At 37.1% G+C, this 16178-nt stretch overlaps 1 protein-coding gene across 5 annotated transcripts in view; it reads right to left on the reverse strand.

Moving 5' to 3' along the window:
* PHKA1 (phosphorylase kinase, alpha 1 (muscle)) overlaps nt 1-16178 on the reverse strand; it is a 129923-nt gene that overhangs the window by 103443 nt on the left and 10302 nt on the right. For all 5 annotated transcript variants that reach the window (XM_011998219.1, XM_011998218.1, XM_011998217.1 and 2 more), the window contains exon 4: nt 7726-7894. In XM_011998219.1, the coding sequence (XP_011853609.1) occupies nt 7726-7894 (169 nt within the window). The remainder of the gene's footprint in view (nt 1-7725; nt 7895-16178) is intronic.

Genomic DNA, 16178 nt, shown 5'->3' on the forward strand with positions numbered 1-16178 from the left:
GCCCACCACCACGCCCGGCTAATTTTTTTGTATGTTTAGTAGAGAAGGGATTTCACCATGTTGGCCAGGCTGGTCTTGAACTCCTGACTTCATCATCCACCCACCTCAGCCTCCCAAAGTGCTGGGATTACAGGCGTGAGCCACCGCGCCTGGCCACATCTAAATCTTTGATCTATTAACATATATTTTAAATCATGGAACTGTGTAACTTTATAATTAAAAAGAACTATATGATCGGTATTATCAGATTGCAAACTCCTCCTGATCCATGGTTCTGTCAAAATAGCATCCATAGCACAGGGAAGTTGCAGGAGCAAACTGGCAAAGTGTGTTTTTTCTTGTAACGGTAATGACATTAACTTCTTGGAAAGACGCGGGTAAAGAGAAGAGATGATAGTGACATGGGACATCAGCTTCTTAGCTTTAGCTTATCATCTTTGTGTGCCAACACAATTGAGCAGAGACAGAGAAGGCAAAAGTATGAAACTGGTCTTATTCATCTGTTAGACTTGCATCACAGCTATACCATACACATGCCAGACATTTCTACCATTTATATCCTTTTGCTCATTATATTCTCCATTTAAATGGCCTTCTTCTTTCCACGTCTTGAAATCCTACTGTTCTTTCAAGGCTCAGCTCAAATGCTATCTCCTCTGTGATGCTATCATTGATTCTCCTATTTTGTGACTCACAGAATTTTGTTTTTCTTACTTTTATGAACTTATTTTTTTACTCTGTATTATAGACAAATGTGTACTTGAATTTTAAGGAAAGAACTATCTTATTTATATCTGCATCTTCTAAAAGTATCTCACATAGCCACTAAAAGTATCTCACATAGTATTATGAATGGTATTAAACAGCATTGAACAGTAGATGTTTGAAAATTTATTAAGGGATTTTAAACACCTCTGCTAACCACAGGAAAGGGATGTCTCTTGAGGAAAGGTCATAAATGGAGGACCTCTGGATCCTGTGCCTCCTGTAGAACTGAGACACTGCTTGTTGAACAAAGAATGCAGAGGTGAGTACACATAAAATGAGATAGGGCTGGATTAGACCAAATGTAACAGTACTATATAAAGAATACTAAAGCATACAGGGCTCCAGAAATGGAGCTAAATCAGTGGTCTATTGCACTTATATTCTGCACTCATCTGTATAACATTAAGCCTCTTTGTCTCATTTTTAGAAACAACTTTATTGAGATACGTAAAAAGAATGCATAAGTATATATTCAATGGCTTCTAGTGTATGCACAGCTGTGCGACCATCACCACAATCAATTGTAGAACATTGTCATCACTCCAAAAAGAAATCCTGTGCCCCTTAACAGTCACTCCCCATTTCCCTTCTACAGTTGCCCTCCAGCCTAAGTAATCACTAATCTACTTCCTGTCTCTATGATTTGCCTTAGTTGACATTCATATAAATGGAATCGTACAATATATGGCCTTTCATGTCTGGGTTCTTTCACTTAGCATAATAATTTCAAGGTTTGTCAGTGTTGTGGCATGTATCCGTAATTCTTTTTTTATTGCCCCAAATATTCCATCTTCAGAGGTAGCAGTAACATGAAAAAAACTTTAAAAATTCCATTGTGCAGATGTATCATATTTTATTTATCCATTTATCAGTTGATAAACATTTGGGTTATTTTTGTTTATGGCTATCATAAGTAATGCTGCTATAAACATTAATGTATAAGCTTTTGAGTGAACCTACGTTTTCATTTCTCTTGGGTATATATACACTTAGGAGTGAAACTGCTAGATCATATGGTATCTCTTTTTTAATCCTTTTAAGGAACTACCAGACTCTTTTCCAAAGCAGCTGCACCATTTTACATTTCCACCAGCAGTGTATGAGGGTTCCAATTTCTCCACATCCTCAGCAACACTTATAATCTGTGTTTTTGATTACAGTCATCCTGATGGGTGTGAAGTGGTATCTCATTGTGGTTGGGACCCGCATTTCTTTCAAAATTAATGATGCTCAGTATCCTTTCACGTACTTATTGGTTATCTGAACATCTTTTTGGAGGAATGTCAACTCTGATTCTTTGACCATTTTTAATTAGGTTATTTATCTTTTATATTCAGTTCTGAGAGTTCTTTATTTTAGATACAAGTACCTTATCAGATATACGATCTGTGAATATTTTCTTCTATACTATTGGTTGCTTTTTTACTTTCTTGATGGGGTCCTTTGAAGCACAAAAGTTCTTAATTTTGATATTCCAGTTTGTCTATTTTTTCTTCAGTAGCTTATGCTTTTGGTGCCATATCTAAGAGGCTTTTTCTTAACCCAAGGTCAGAAACATTTACTCCTATATTTTTCTCTGAGTGTTTGCTATGTATTGAATTTTGTCCTGCCCCCAAAAATTCATATGTCGAAGCCCTAACTCCTAATATGACTATATTTGGAGATGGGGACTTCAAGGAGATAATTAAGAAGATAAATGAGGTCATGAGGGTGGCCCTAAACCAATAGGACTGCTGTCCTTATAAGAAGAGGAAGATACACCAGGAGTGCACGCACATAGAGAAGAGGCCATGTAAGAACACAGGAAGGGTAGCCATCTGAAAGCCAAGATGAGAGGCCTCACCAGAAACCAACCCTGCCAGCCTTGCTCTTGGACTTCCAGCCTCCAGAACTGTGAGAAAATAAATTTCTGTTATTTAAGCCACCTATTATGTGGTATTCTGTTGTGGCAGACTAATATAGTGTTTTAGTTTTCCCTCTTACATTTAGGTTTACAATTTATTTTGAGTTAATTTTTTTAAATTTAATTTCATTTTCTGTTTGTTTGTTTGAGATGTAGTCTCATTCTGTTGCCCAGGCTGGAGTGCAATGGCACGATCTCGGTTCACTGCAACCTCCGCCACCCGGGTTCAAGCGATTCTCCTGCCTCAGCCCCGAGTAGCTGGGATTACAGGTGCACACCACCATGCCTAACTAATTTTTGTATTTTTAGTAGAGTAGGGGTTTCACCATGTTGGCCAGGCTGGTCTCAAACTCCTGACTTTAAGTGATCCTCCCACCTCAGCCTCCCAAAGTGCTGCAATTACAGGCATGGGCTGCTGCGCCCAGCCTTGAGTTAATTTTTATATATGGTGTGAGGAAGAAGTCCAATTTCATTCTTTTGCATGTGAACATACAGTTGTCCCAGCACCATTTGTTGAAGAGACTATTCTTTCCCCATTGAGTTATCTTGGCACCTTTGTCAAAAGTCAACTGAGCATAAAGTGATGGCTTATTTCTAACTTCTCAATTCTATTCGAAAGAGCTACATGTCTATACTTATGCCAGTACCTGTGCTGTTTTAATTAATGTAGCTTTGTATTTTTGAAATTAGGAAGTTGGAGTCCTTCAACTTTCTTCTTTTTTAAGATTGTTTTAGCTCTTCTGGGTCCTTTAAATTTCCATTCAAATTTTAGAAACAGGTTGTCAATTTCTGCAAAGTCAGTTGATGTTGAATCTGTAGATTAATTTGGGAAATGTTGCCACCTTAACAATAAATCTTCTAATCCTTGAATATAGATGTCTTTCCATTTAGTCAGATCTTTACTTTCTTTCAACAATGTTTTGTATCTTTCAAAGTACAAATTTTATATTTCTTTTATTAAATTTATTCCTTATTATTTCATTTTTGATCCTATTTTAATAGAAATTATTTTTAAATTTCATTTTGGTTATTCACTCCTGTTTAGAAATATAATTCATTTTTGCATATTTATCTTGTATGTTGTTACCTTGCTAAACTTTGTTTATTCCAGATTTTTAGTGAATTCCTTAGGATTTCTCTATGTAAGAACTATCATCTGCAAATGGAGATAATTATACTCCTTCATTTATTTCATGCCTTTTATTTCTTTTTATTGGCTCTTTGCCCTTGCTAAACTGCCAGTACAATTTTAGATACTGGTGGCAAGAGTTGATGTCCTTGTCTTATTCTGATCTAAGGGGAAAAGCATTCATTCTTTCACCATCAAATGTCATGTTAGCTGTGGATTTTCAAAGATGCCATTTATCAGGTTGAAAAAATGCTCCTCTATTCTTTATTTGGTAAGTATTTATCATGATAAGGTATTGAATTTGTCAATTGTTTTTCTGTGTCTACTGAGACAATAATATACCTTTGTCCTTTATTCCATTGACATGATGTATTGCATTAATTAATTTTCAGATAATAAAACAACCTTGCACTCCTGGAATATATATGGTTTGGTCAAGGTATATAAACGTGTTAATATATTGCTGGATTCAGTTACCTAGTATTTTATTTTTATGTCTTTATTAATAAGAGATATTGATCTATAATTGTACTTTGTTGTGATATCTTTGTCTGGTTTTAGCATCAGAGTAATGGCTCCACAGAATGAGGTTGCAAGTGTCACCTCTTCTATTTTTGGAAGTGTTTGTAAAGAATTGGTGTTCACTCTTCTTTATTTGGTAGATTTACCAGTAAAGCTATCTGCACCTGGGCTTTTCTCTGTGGAAGGATTTTATATTACTAATTCTCTTTGATTGTAGTAAGTCTACTCCGATTTCCTTTGCTTCTTGAGTCAGATTCAGTAGTTTGTCTTTCAAGAAATTTTCCCATTTCATCAAAATTATCTAATTTGTTGGTAACCAGTTGTCCATAGTATTCCCCTTTAGTTCTTTACATTTTTGTAAGGTTGTATCGATATCCCCTCTTTTATTCCTAGTTTTAGTAATTTGAGTATTCTCTCTTTTTCTCTTGGTCAGTGTAGCTAAAGATTTGTCAATTTTGTTGATCTTTTTAAAGAATGAACTTTTGGTTTTGTTGATTTTCTCTACTGTTTTTTCCATTTTCTGTTTCATTAATTTCTGCTGTAATGTTTATTACTTCATCATTTCTCTTTGCTTTGGGCTTAGTTTGCTTGTCTTTTTCCAGTGCCTTAAGGTGGAAGGTTAGGTTACTGATTTTTCTTTTCTTTTTTTTTTTTCATTGGTGTTTACAGCTATAAACTTCCCTCTAAGCACTGTTTTCTCTGCTTCCTATAAGTTTTGGTATGTTGTATTTTCTTTTTCATTTAGCTCAAAGTATTTTCTAATTTCCCTTGTGATTCTTATTTGACTCATTGGTCATTTAGGTGTGTATTGCTTAATTTCCATATATTTGTGAGTTTCCTAAATTTCTTTCTGTTCCTGATTTCATTCCATTTTGGTCATAGAACATACTTCGTGTGATTTTGAAATCTTTCAAATTTATTGAGGTTTGTTTTACGGTATACCATATAATCTATCCTGAAAAATGTTCATGTGCCATTGAGCTAGTATATGGTTTAGCTTGTTGCTCTTATTGAGCTACTAGCCTCCTCTTAATTGCTTAGAACCCAAATCTCCATTGCTTTTTGAGATTGCCTTTAGGTTTTAACTTTCCCACACTCTTAAATAAAGTCAATTCCTTTGGGAAAAGCTACAGAGCTTTGTGTCCTTACAGCCTGCCTCTCTCCCCAGCAAAATTTCTGTGGCAGTGCTCCAGAGCTAGTGGTGAGAACAGTGGCCCAATTCTTTTGTAGTGACACCCCTGCTTTACAAATTGAGTGCTGGGAAGAGATGGTGACCTTTGATCTTCTTAGTTTGCCCCTCCCGGTGGGGAACCTCCACCCTCATAGTGAAGTGGGCCAAGGTTGATCAGGGCCTAATTCTCACCCTGCCTTTTCCTGGGGAGGAGGGGAGCTCCAGGCCTGTTAGCTATTCTTGCCTGAACTAGCTTCTGCAACATGGAGCTGGAGAGGATGAGAAATGATCACAACCTACCTCCCTCGGGGAGATACAGTGTCCCTAAACTGGGAACTAGCTGGGGAGATTGTGCTCTTGGCTGTACCCGCCTTGAATATTGCTTCTGCCATGCTGAGGTGGGGTGGAGGAGGGAGTAGATTGAGACTCAAATGCCACACTCCCTCACTGCTTTTACCAATACTTGGTAGATTTCCTGGAGTAAATGTTTCTCTACTTGCTGTATGTCCTTCAGACAATTTCCAATAATGTAAGTGGCTGGTTTTTAAAAAATAAATTTCAACATTTATGGTTATTTTGCTGGGGGTTCCATGGAGCTCCTCATGCCCCCATTCTATAAGTTGCAGTCAGGTTCTGTCTAAGCCTCTCTTTTAACCAAGGTTGAGATTTGTAAGTATTCAAAAATGTGTAGAGCATCACTAAATACTCTATGATCTTGCATACTACCATTTTTATCTCAAATATGCCCTTTCATTCTCAAGGTAACTGCCTTACATAAATTCTATATCAATCTTGCCTTAAAGTATTTCACTAACTTTCTAACTAGTTTGCCATCTTAATCTTCTTTCCTATCCAATCTATCTTCCTACTACTGAAGTGAATCATCCGAAACTTCCTTGATTATTTACCTTGAATGACTCACTACTGATTACGGACTAAACTCCAAACTACATAGTATGGTACACAGGCCCTCAAATAGCTAGCCCCAACTTTCTAGTTTCACAGTTAGTCATTTTTCCAGATGCATGTTATACTCTAACCATAGAAGATAACCAGCCTTACCTTGATGGCCAGTACCTTTCAAATTTCCATGTTATATTCATGCTATCCCCTTCCCTTCTCTGATTTGTAAATTTCTACATATTCCTCAAAAGGCCTGATCAAATAATATCTACCTTATTCCAAGTACCTATCAAACTCAGCTGATTGAGATGAAAATCAAATGTTAAGTCAGGAATCAATAAACATTTGTTGAATGAATGGTTATGTCTCCTATAAGCCTCTTTGATACATTTCTGCTTGCATTCTGGGCTCAAAATGAAAAACTACAAGAGATACTCAGACATTGTTGCTTTGTAGACAAAACGCCAGAATTGGTATTAAAATAATATTAGAAATAGTTATAGCTGTCATTCTATTTAAATAAATTAAACCTAAAACTACATTTATTCTGGAAAAAACCTCCTCCCCTACAACAGGAGGACATATCTGGGTAGCTAGTTCATACTTTTGAGAAAAGGCTATTCAGCTTCTGAGCTGTGTGTTCTAGAGGAAATAAAGGAAAGGTTTATCATCAAATATTTATTTCTATTAAAAAAGGAGAAGAAGAGTATTTTGAGGGAATTCCCACCCTGGATGCCCTTAGTACCAAGGAGCTCAATAACCGATTGGAAGATGAAGAAATTAAAATGTCAAAAATTTGGTATTTTGAGAAGTACATTAGTTTAGGAAGCTCTGGCAAAGGTCCCATTACATTTATAAACTAGGTATAATCGGATACATTGCCCTCCCCCAATTTAGGAGAAATAAAAGGAAATTAAATTGTTTCTTACATTTCCCTTTCTCAGGTAAAGCATCCAAAATTAATGAGAACCATCTGAAAAGAATACAGTATTCAATAATTTAAAAATTTGGATTCTGATTCCTAAGTTAATTTTCTTAATTTAGATGCCTATAGACAGATGCCTTGTTATATTCATAAACAGTAGCATAAAGTAGGTGATTGAATTTGTATTTATACTAACCGACAGGCTTGTCAATGTACTGTATGAGAACAAGCAATAAACCCCAGCCCTTCTTTGCCATCTCATATCTGAGGATTAATAAATAATAAAAAACACCTGTCTCAAGAAGATCTACCCCAGCCTTCCTAGTCCTCAATTTAAAAGAATATTAATTAGTACCCCAGACTCCATGCTCAGGGGCTCCCAGCACTTCTCTCCTTGTACTGACCTGAGGCAGTCATTTGCGCTAAGAAGAGCAGGTACACAGAGGTAGCATCCAACTGCAGGTGTCCCCATTGATCATCACCCACTACAGTGGCACAGGTTTTGGTGTTGTACTTGGCATGGAGGCTATCCTTAGTACTCTGACTATATTTGAAGGATTCTACTTTATCCACCTGAGAAGAACAAAAACATTATCAGAAGGATATACTGAAAAATCAACCCATATGCCACACTTATACTCTAACATACATTATTGCAATGTGAAAATACATTATCTTCAGGCAATTGTGAATATTTAAAATACACTGTTACCTCTTTTTCTCTACACTAACACAACTGGAAAGTCTGTTACTGTTGTTTTTCAATTTAGGTGATTTAATTAGAAAATAATACCAAATAGTCAAAAACAGCTCTTTCCTATTCATTGCCTCTTGTTCACTCTTCATATGGTTGCTTTACTACACTGCACACTGTAGATATAAATTGAGATTCAGAGTGCTTGAGTGAGAACAGCTTAGTAAGAGATAACTGAATGTGAAAAGATACATTTGTTCCTGAAACTGAGGTAAAAATTTCAAAGTAAATTAGAATAAGAGGATATATTTTGAGAGAGTAATGAAAAGAGCTGCTGAGAGACACACAGAGTGAGGGAGTAAAGGTATGACAGTCTAAAAGGAAAATATCTTGGGCCCTTTCAAGCTGGGAACTGCTCAAGGAAAATCTGCCTCCCATTCTATTCAAAGTCATCCCCCTGCTCACAGAGACAGATGCATATTCTGATTGCCTCCTTTGGAAAGACTTAGCAGAAACTCAAGTGAATGCAACCATCTGTTTCTCACCAACCTGTGACCTGGAAGCCCCCGGTTGTGGGGTGTTGCTTTGAGTTGTCTCAGCCTTTCTGAACTAATGTACTAATCATTATTAGTGATTAATTAATGAACTAATATATTGATTGATGTCTCATGTCTCTCAAAAATGTATAAAACCAAGCTGTGCCCCAACTATCTTGGGCACAGGTACTCAGGACCTCCTGAGGCTGTGTCATGGGCACATCTTCAACCTTGGCAAAATAAACTTTCTAAATTAACTGAGACCTGTCTCAGATTTTCAGGGTTCACATTTTGGTAACCTCAAGGTGGGGTGGATTCTGAGTGGAGATGCCCCTGACCTTTGACAAATCTCCTGTCGGTGCTTGGTACCAGTATGAGCTAACTTTATGGCTCAAACCAACAGGACAATTTGCTGAGGCCTGAGAGCACCCCCTCCACAGAATCTCTGATCTCTCAAAATTTGGTCAAGATCTAAAGCTTATTTTGCTGTTACAACTCCTCTTTTTTTGGAGTTTTACTTGCTTCCAACACAAGGAAAGCAAGCTTTCCTGCCTGCATGTCTATGGAAGGCAGATAATTCCTTTATGGAGTTTGAGCTTGCTTCTAACAGGGAAGATGAGTTTTGTTTTTGTTTTTGTTTTTCCTGTTTCTAGGATGGTAGAGAGCAGTCTACAGCCTGAGACCCATCATTATGTAAGAAACTGGTTTCGGATTCTGTCTTGCAAATTCTTTTTAAATGACTGAAGTTAGCATTAACAACCAGCTGGTGTTAAATTCTGCTTACACTTAGAGCACTCAGAAATCGTATAATTTGTGTGATGATTGTTAGTTTAGCAGCATTTTGTCCTAGTTGAAATACGGTAATAAGATTTTAAAAGATTTTTTTTCTTTTAAAGGAGCTCAATGGTTAAAAGTTGGCTTAATTAAAAGGTTAACATCCAAGATGTGTATGTGTATGTGCGCATGTGGGCATGTTTGTATTTAAAAGGCCTTCATGTTTTTGAGCTGTTTCTTTTTTCTCTCCTAAGACTTTGTCTTTTTTTTTGAGCAAAAGTTTTTTTTTTTTCTTCTTAGTTGACTGAATTCCATTTTCACCTGATTTTTTGACTAAAATAGTTATTGCAACAGAGGCTACACTTGAGTTTTTAAGGAAGACTCTCAGAAATGTCTTTGTTTAAAAAAATTTTTTAAGTGCACTGTAAAAGCATCTCCCTCTAGTTCTGCACCACCAGACCTTTCTCTCTGTACATTATGATGTAAATTTTGCTATTTGATTTCACCCCAACTATTTCCTTTAATGTGCAAATTTAAGGCTATTTAGCTGACAAATGTGTAGGGTTGTGAAACAGGTTATCAAGAATATGAAAGTATAAGAAAAAAAGGGGGTCTTTATAAATCCATCGGCATGCCTAATATGTCTTTAGATGTATGTATATGTTGTGTACACAGTGTTTCACTACTAAAAATATATGAGATCTAATTAATTGGCTTAAAGAAAAATAAAAGCACTTGGCCGGGCGCGGTGGCTCAAGCCTGTAATCCCAGCACTTTGGGAGGCCAAGATGTGTGGATCACAAGGTCAGGAGATCGAGACCATCCTGGCTAACACGGTGAAACCCCGTCTCTACTAAAAAATACAAAAACCTAGCTGGGCGAGGTGGCGGGCATCTGTAGTCCCAGCTACTCGGGAGGCTGAGGCAGGAGAATGGCGTGAACCCGGGAGGCGGAGCTTGCAGTGAGCTGAGATCCAGCCACTGCACTCCAGTCTGGGCAACAAAGCGAGACTCTGTCTCAACAACAAAAAAAAAAAAAAAAAAAGAAAAAGAAAAGCACTTAAATCAGATACTAAAAAAGAATAGTCAAATGCTTTTTCAAGTTTATGTAACTTAAGTAAAATTAAATAAGCTAGTTTTAAAATTATTTGGTAAGGTAATATTAGAAATGTCTTAAGATTTGCCAGTATACATTCTTTTGTTTTGCATTTATTAATCAAGCAATTTCATACTTATCCCTGCCAAATACTATAAGGTGTCAAAATTTGGCATAGGGGTTACAAACTATAAGCCCAGCCCAAAACAGAATGATTCTTTGCTTGTGTAATTTTTAATAAATAAGACATTGATATGGGCTTAATGAAAACAGCTTCATCTTGAATTTAGTAAGATTACCATAACTTCGAATCCTGTGGTTTTAGGCAGTATGCACAGACAATAAGGAGGTTTGTTTTGGGAAAGGACTGTTATTCTCTTTGTTTCAAAGCTAATCTATAAGCTAAATTCCTCCTAAAGTTAGTTTGGCCTATGACCGGGAGTGAACAAGGACAGCCTGGGGCTAAGAGCAAGATGGAGTCAGTTAGGTCAAATCTTTTTTCACTGTCTCAGTTATAACTTTCAATGGCAGTTTCATAACTTTAAATCATGACTATCACAATTTTCATAAATAATCAGAGTAAAACAATTACAATAATTAGGTAAATATAATAGGATAAGTACTTGCAGAAAAACTGGTCATAATTTAGGATATAAAGTTATATTAATAGATAATTATTTGGATATTTTCCAATAAATATATATTATAGGAAAACATTCTTGCTAAAAAATAAAAGGTGAACAAGTTTTGCCTAATTCAAAGCTTATTTAAAGGTTATGTATAAAACAAGGTAAATACAACCAGGAAACAAAAGGAGATGTAAAGAAAGTTATAAGAATAAAGAGGCTGGGTGCAGTGGCTCATACCTGTAATCCCAGCACTTTGGGAGGCCGAGGCAGGTGGATCAGGAGGTCAAGAGATCGAGACCATCCTGGTCAACATGGTGAAACCCTGTCTCTACTAAAAATACAAAAAAAATTAGCTGGGCGTGGTGGCGTGTGCCTGTAGTCCCAGCTATTCCGGAGGCTAAGGCAGGAGAATTGCTTGAACCCGGGAGGTGGAGGTTGCAGTGAGCCGAGATCACGCCACTGCACTGCAGCCTGGCCACAGAGCAAGACTCCGTCTCAAAAAAAAAAAAAAAGAGGGATGTTCAGGACAAACCAGAAAATCCAAATATTATTATTAAGTTTTGGTTTTGCTTAGGAAAAAACTGAGATTAAAAAAAAAATTTTTTTTTTTAACTAAGGTTATTATATCCATGTATCTTCCTGTATGTGCTTTTAAAGTCCTTGTGACATTGACTTAGAGGGCTTTAACTCCTGGGTCTAAAAAGGACATCAAGTCCTGCTAAATCTTAAACACCGACAGCAATTAAAGCCTCATCTTCAGGCCCTGTGGAAGATGCCAATCAAAATAAACTGCATTCCTGAAATATAGGGCAAAAAACAATTGAAGCTATTTGATTCCTCAAGGGCCAGGAACTATCGTGGAAGAGGAGAGCGTATAAGTTTGTAAAGGCCAATTTTTAAAGATAAAATAAGTTCAGTTTCTCTATAAATGAATCATTAGTATCAAAGGCACACGGATGCAAAACCAGTACATGGACCCCTGTGTCAGATTAACAAGTTTTTCTTAAAGCATTAACCAACTCCTCCAACTCCTTAATAAAGGTTATAAAAGGCTTATAGAAGTTACATTTTATAATCAAGGTTAAACTTTATAGATTATTTACAAAATTTTGAAAAACAAATGTAATTGGCTTCAAGCTGTTTTTATTAGGGCTTCTTGTTTAGAAAATTAAGTCTCTTCTCTCAAAGAATGAAGGTTTTCACTTTTTTTGAAATCCTTGAATTAGCACTTTGGTTAAACAATGACTTGTAATACTATTTTGTAATATCAAGCATTTTAAACTTTTATATTTGACAAATTTTCCAAAATCAAATTATAAATTATGTCTTTTTCTAACCTAATTAATCCTTTAAGACATTAGGTTCCCTGAAGTCCAAAAATGTCATAATTTGGCTTATTTAGTATAAAAATTATATAGGAAGCATTGTTAAATATGAAATGTTGTTTGGTTTTCTTTGGACTGTATTTGTATAAATATGTTATTAGTATGTGTTCCAAAATTATAGGAAACTCCTGCAATTCTGATATAACTTAGCGTACATTATCGGTAATAATCCTAATTGTTATGTTAAAATTATTGTGTGCCACAGAGGTAACAAATTTCTTTGTCAATTGTGTCTTTTGATTATGGCTGCCTTAAAACTTTTTTTTCATTCATGGACAATTGTTGTCTTGTTTTAGTCCTTTTTAGAAGATGGTTTTATAATCAGCTATAAAATTCCAATAGGTGCTCTTAAATGCATGTTTCTGATAACTTTTGAAGACTGTGACATCAGAATAGAGGAGAAACTTCTAGGACTCCTGGAGAGCTAAAATGTTCACGAGTATCAAGCAGAACAAGAAATAACTGCATGGACCGAACTAATTTTTTTGACTTTTTGCTGATCCTTTGTTTTGTTTTTCTTTTCTTTCTTTTTTTTTTTTTTTTTTTTGAGACGGAGTCTCGCTCTGTCACCCGGGCTGGAGTGCAGTGGCGCGATCTCAGCTCACTGCAAGCTCCGCCTCTCGGGTTTAGTGGCTTGATCTCAGCTCACTGCTAGCTCCGCCTCCCGGGTTTACGCCATTCTCCTGCCTCAGCCTCCCGAGTAGCTGGGACTACAGGCACCCGCTACCTCGCCTGGCTAGTTGTTTTTTTGTATTTTTTAATAGAGACAGGGTTTCACCGTGTTAGCCAGGATGGTCTCGATCTCCTGACCTCGTGATCCGCCCGTCTCGGCCTCCCAAAGTGCTGGGATTACAGGCTTGAGCCACCGCGCCCGGCCTGTTTTGTTTTTCAGAGTCTTAAAACTTCTCTTTTGAGCTACTGACAGCTTTTAACAATGTAGTATACTCCCATAAGCAAGATTTGGAGCATACTTGTTTCTGTCTACCTGATTTTCTCCAGAATTTGGAAACTATTTGTGAGTATTCTTAACTTATGGCAATACAGTTATTTGCATAAGTGCAATAAGAATCTGTTTTCATTTGTAACAGGACACAGTTGGAGAAACTGGTAATTTTACCACGTCTTTGACTGGAATGGTGTACTTTCCTTTAAAGAATCAGACTTGACTTATGAAGGCAATAAAGCCCTTGGAAAAACTGGCCTCATATTTCATGTACACAGTCCACATATAGGGTTTCTGACCCTTGGTAATTAACGAATGTCACTTTCCGACAGGCACAGAAGCCTCAGGTTTATCTTGGAACCTCAAGAGGAGGAGAAATTCACCCAACTCATAGATATTTGATGACATAAATTCATGGCTGGGCTCGGCTTTCAAGAAGTGTTATCTGATGTCTGGGCGTGGTGGCTCATGCCTATAATCACAGCATTTTGGCAGGCTGAGGCGGGTGGATCATGAGGTCAGGAGTTCAAGACAAGCCTGGCCAACATGGTGAAATACCGTCTCTACTGAAAATACAAAAATTAGCCGGGCACGGTGATGGGCACCTGTAATCCCAGGTCCTCGGGAGGCTTAGGCAGGAGAATCACTTGAACCCAGGAGGTGGAGGCTGCAGTGAGCTGAGATTGTGCCACTGCACTCCAGCCTGGGTAACACAGCAAGACTCCATCTCAAAAAAAAAAAAAAATCTTATCTGAGATTCCTCCTATGGAACAAAGTTCAATCAAAGCCCATTTAAAAGCCTAAGTAAAAAATAATTATTCTTGCTGCACTGTATACAAATAATTAGGCCAAGTATAATAAGCAAACCAGTCCTACCATGATTTGTCTTTAGCAAAAGGGAAACTGGAGAGAGAAAAAATTATATTTCAAAACGACAGTATACCCATTGTTAGATTCTAGTCTTGCCTAATTTTTGTTTCAATTTTTATTAGCTTCTACAGTTTGGATGGAATTCTAATTTTTTTGGCTATAAGCTTTCAAAATAATGTTTTCAATTTTTTTCCTTCTTTTTATTCCCCCATTTTTCCTAATTTGGAGTCACTGAAAACTCAGCTGTGCTTTCTTAAAACCCTGGGAACTGAAGCCGGACAACTCAAACTTCAGGAAAAAATAACAGTAATTGGCCAGCACAGTGGGTTACACCTGTAATCCCAACACTTTGGGAGGCCGAGGCTGGCAGATCTGTCTTAGATTTCCTGGGTTCACAACAAAAAGCTGAAACTAGAAGTCAGAAGGAAAATACTGTGCAAAGGACAACTGAAAGACTTAGTTCCTGAAATTTAAATTTGATAATTAATGCCTCTGATGTATGACAGTAACCGTTATACCTTAAATTTGGTTCCTGAAATTAGTGACCTCAAACATATTTGGTAAGGCAGAAAGTTCAAATATTGGCCAGGTAAGGTGGCTCGTGCCTATAATCCTGGCATTTTAGGAGGCCGAGGTGGGAGGATCACTGGAGCCCAGGAGTTTGAGACCAGCCTGGGCAACATAGTGAGATTCCGTCCCTACAAAAAAAAATTTAAAAATACGCAAGGCATGGTGGTGCACACCTGTAGTCCCAGTGATGTGGGAGGCTGAGGTGGGGGGATCACTTGAGCCCAGAGGCCAAGGCTGCAGTGAGTGAATTATGATCATACCACTGCACTCCAGCCTGAGCGACAAAGTGAGGCCCCTATCTAAAAAGAAAAAAACAGAAGTGCAAATATCTAAATACAAAATAAAGTAGCAAAGATTTTCTATCTATCATGTATTTCTATGTACTACTTTCTATCTACTACATATTTCCTTCTACTATAGATATAGACTCCTGTGCCTGTAGGCAGTCACTTTATCAATCTGGGCCTCAATTTCTTCTTCTAATAAAACATAATCTTGACCTCCAGAAAAGACAGGTCAGATTCGATGTGGGCAAAATACTTTAAGATCTCCTAGGATAAAACAATTTTTAAAGTAAAAACACTTTTGTATGCAAAAATATCACAAACAAGCCTCAAAAATAAATGATAGACTGCTAAAAAATTCACAATGCATATGACAAAGGACTAATGTCTATAATGTACAAGAACTTTTCAACAGGCAAGAAAGAGAACCTAGAAGATAGGCAAAGGACTTAGCAGACAATTCATCCATGAGGAAATGCAAATTTTCAATCTACACATAAAAGGATGCTCAGCTTCACTGGAGGTAAGGAAAATGCAAATTACTGCAATGAGATACAAATTCAAGGTTTCTTATCTCCAATCTTAAAATCTACAACACTTTGAAAAGGTTTTTTCCCCTAAGTTTTGCATTAAAATTCATTTGTTGGCAACACCAGATTCAAATTAAGTCTTTATTTATTCCACTTAGTATGAAATTGCATGCTTCCCTTCAGAGATATTAAAGTTTCTGATTATAGTGCTGTCCTAGACCCGCAGAAGGCATAAGGTAATATATGGTGTATATATACCATACACCACATAATTAAAGGTTGCCAGGAATATGCACTGTACTGCCTTTTTAAAATCTGAAAAACTTAAATTCTAAAGTTGATGGCCCCAAGGGTTTCAAATGAGGGTGTGTGTGTGTGTGTGTGTGTGTGTGTGTGTGTGTGTGTGTTTTGTTTACTTATTTTTGAAACTGGGTTTCACTCTGCCACCCAGGCTGGAGTGCAGTGGCACCATCTTGGCTCACCGCAGCCTTGACCTCCCAGGCTCAAGTGATCCTCCCACTTCATCCCCAAGTAGCTGGACTACAGG

Source organism: Mandrillus leucophaeus, unplaced genomic scaffold (genome assembly GCF_000951045.1).
Source record: "Mandrillus leucophaeus isolate KB7577 unplaced genomic scaffold, Mleu.le_1.0 Scaffold561, whole genome shotgun sequence".
NCBI lineage: Eukaryota > Metazoa > Chordata > Mammalia > Primates > Cercopithecidae > Mandrillus > Mandrillus leucophaeus.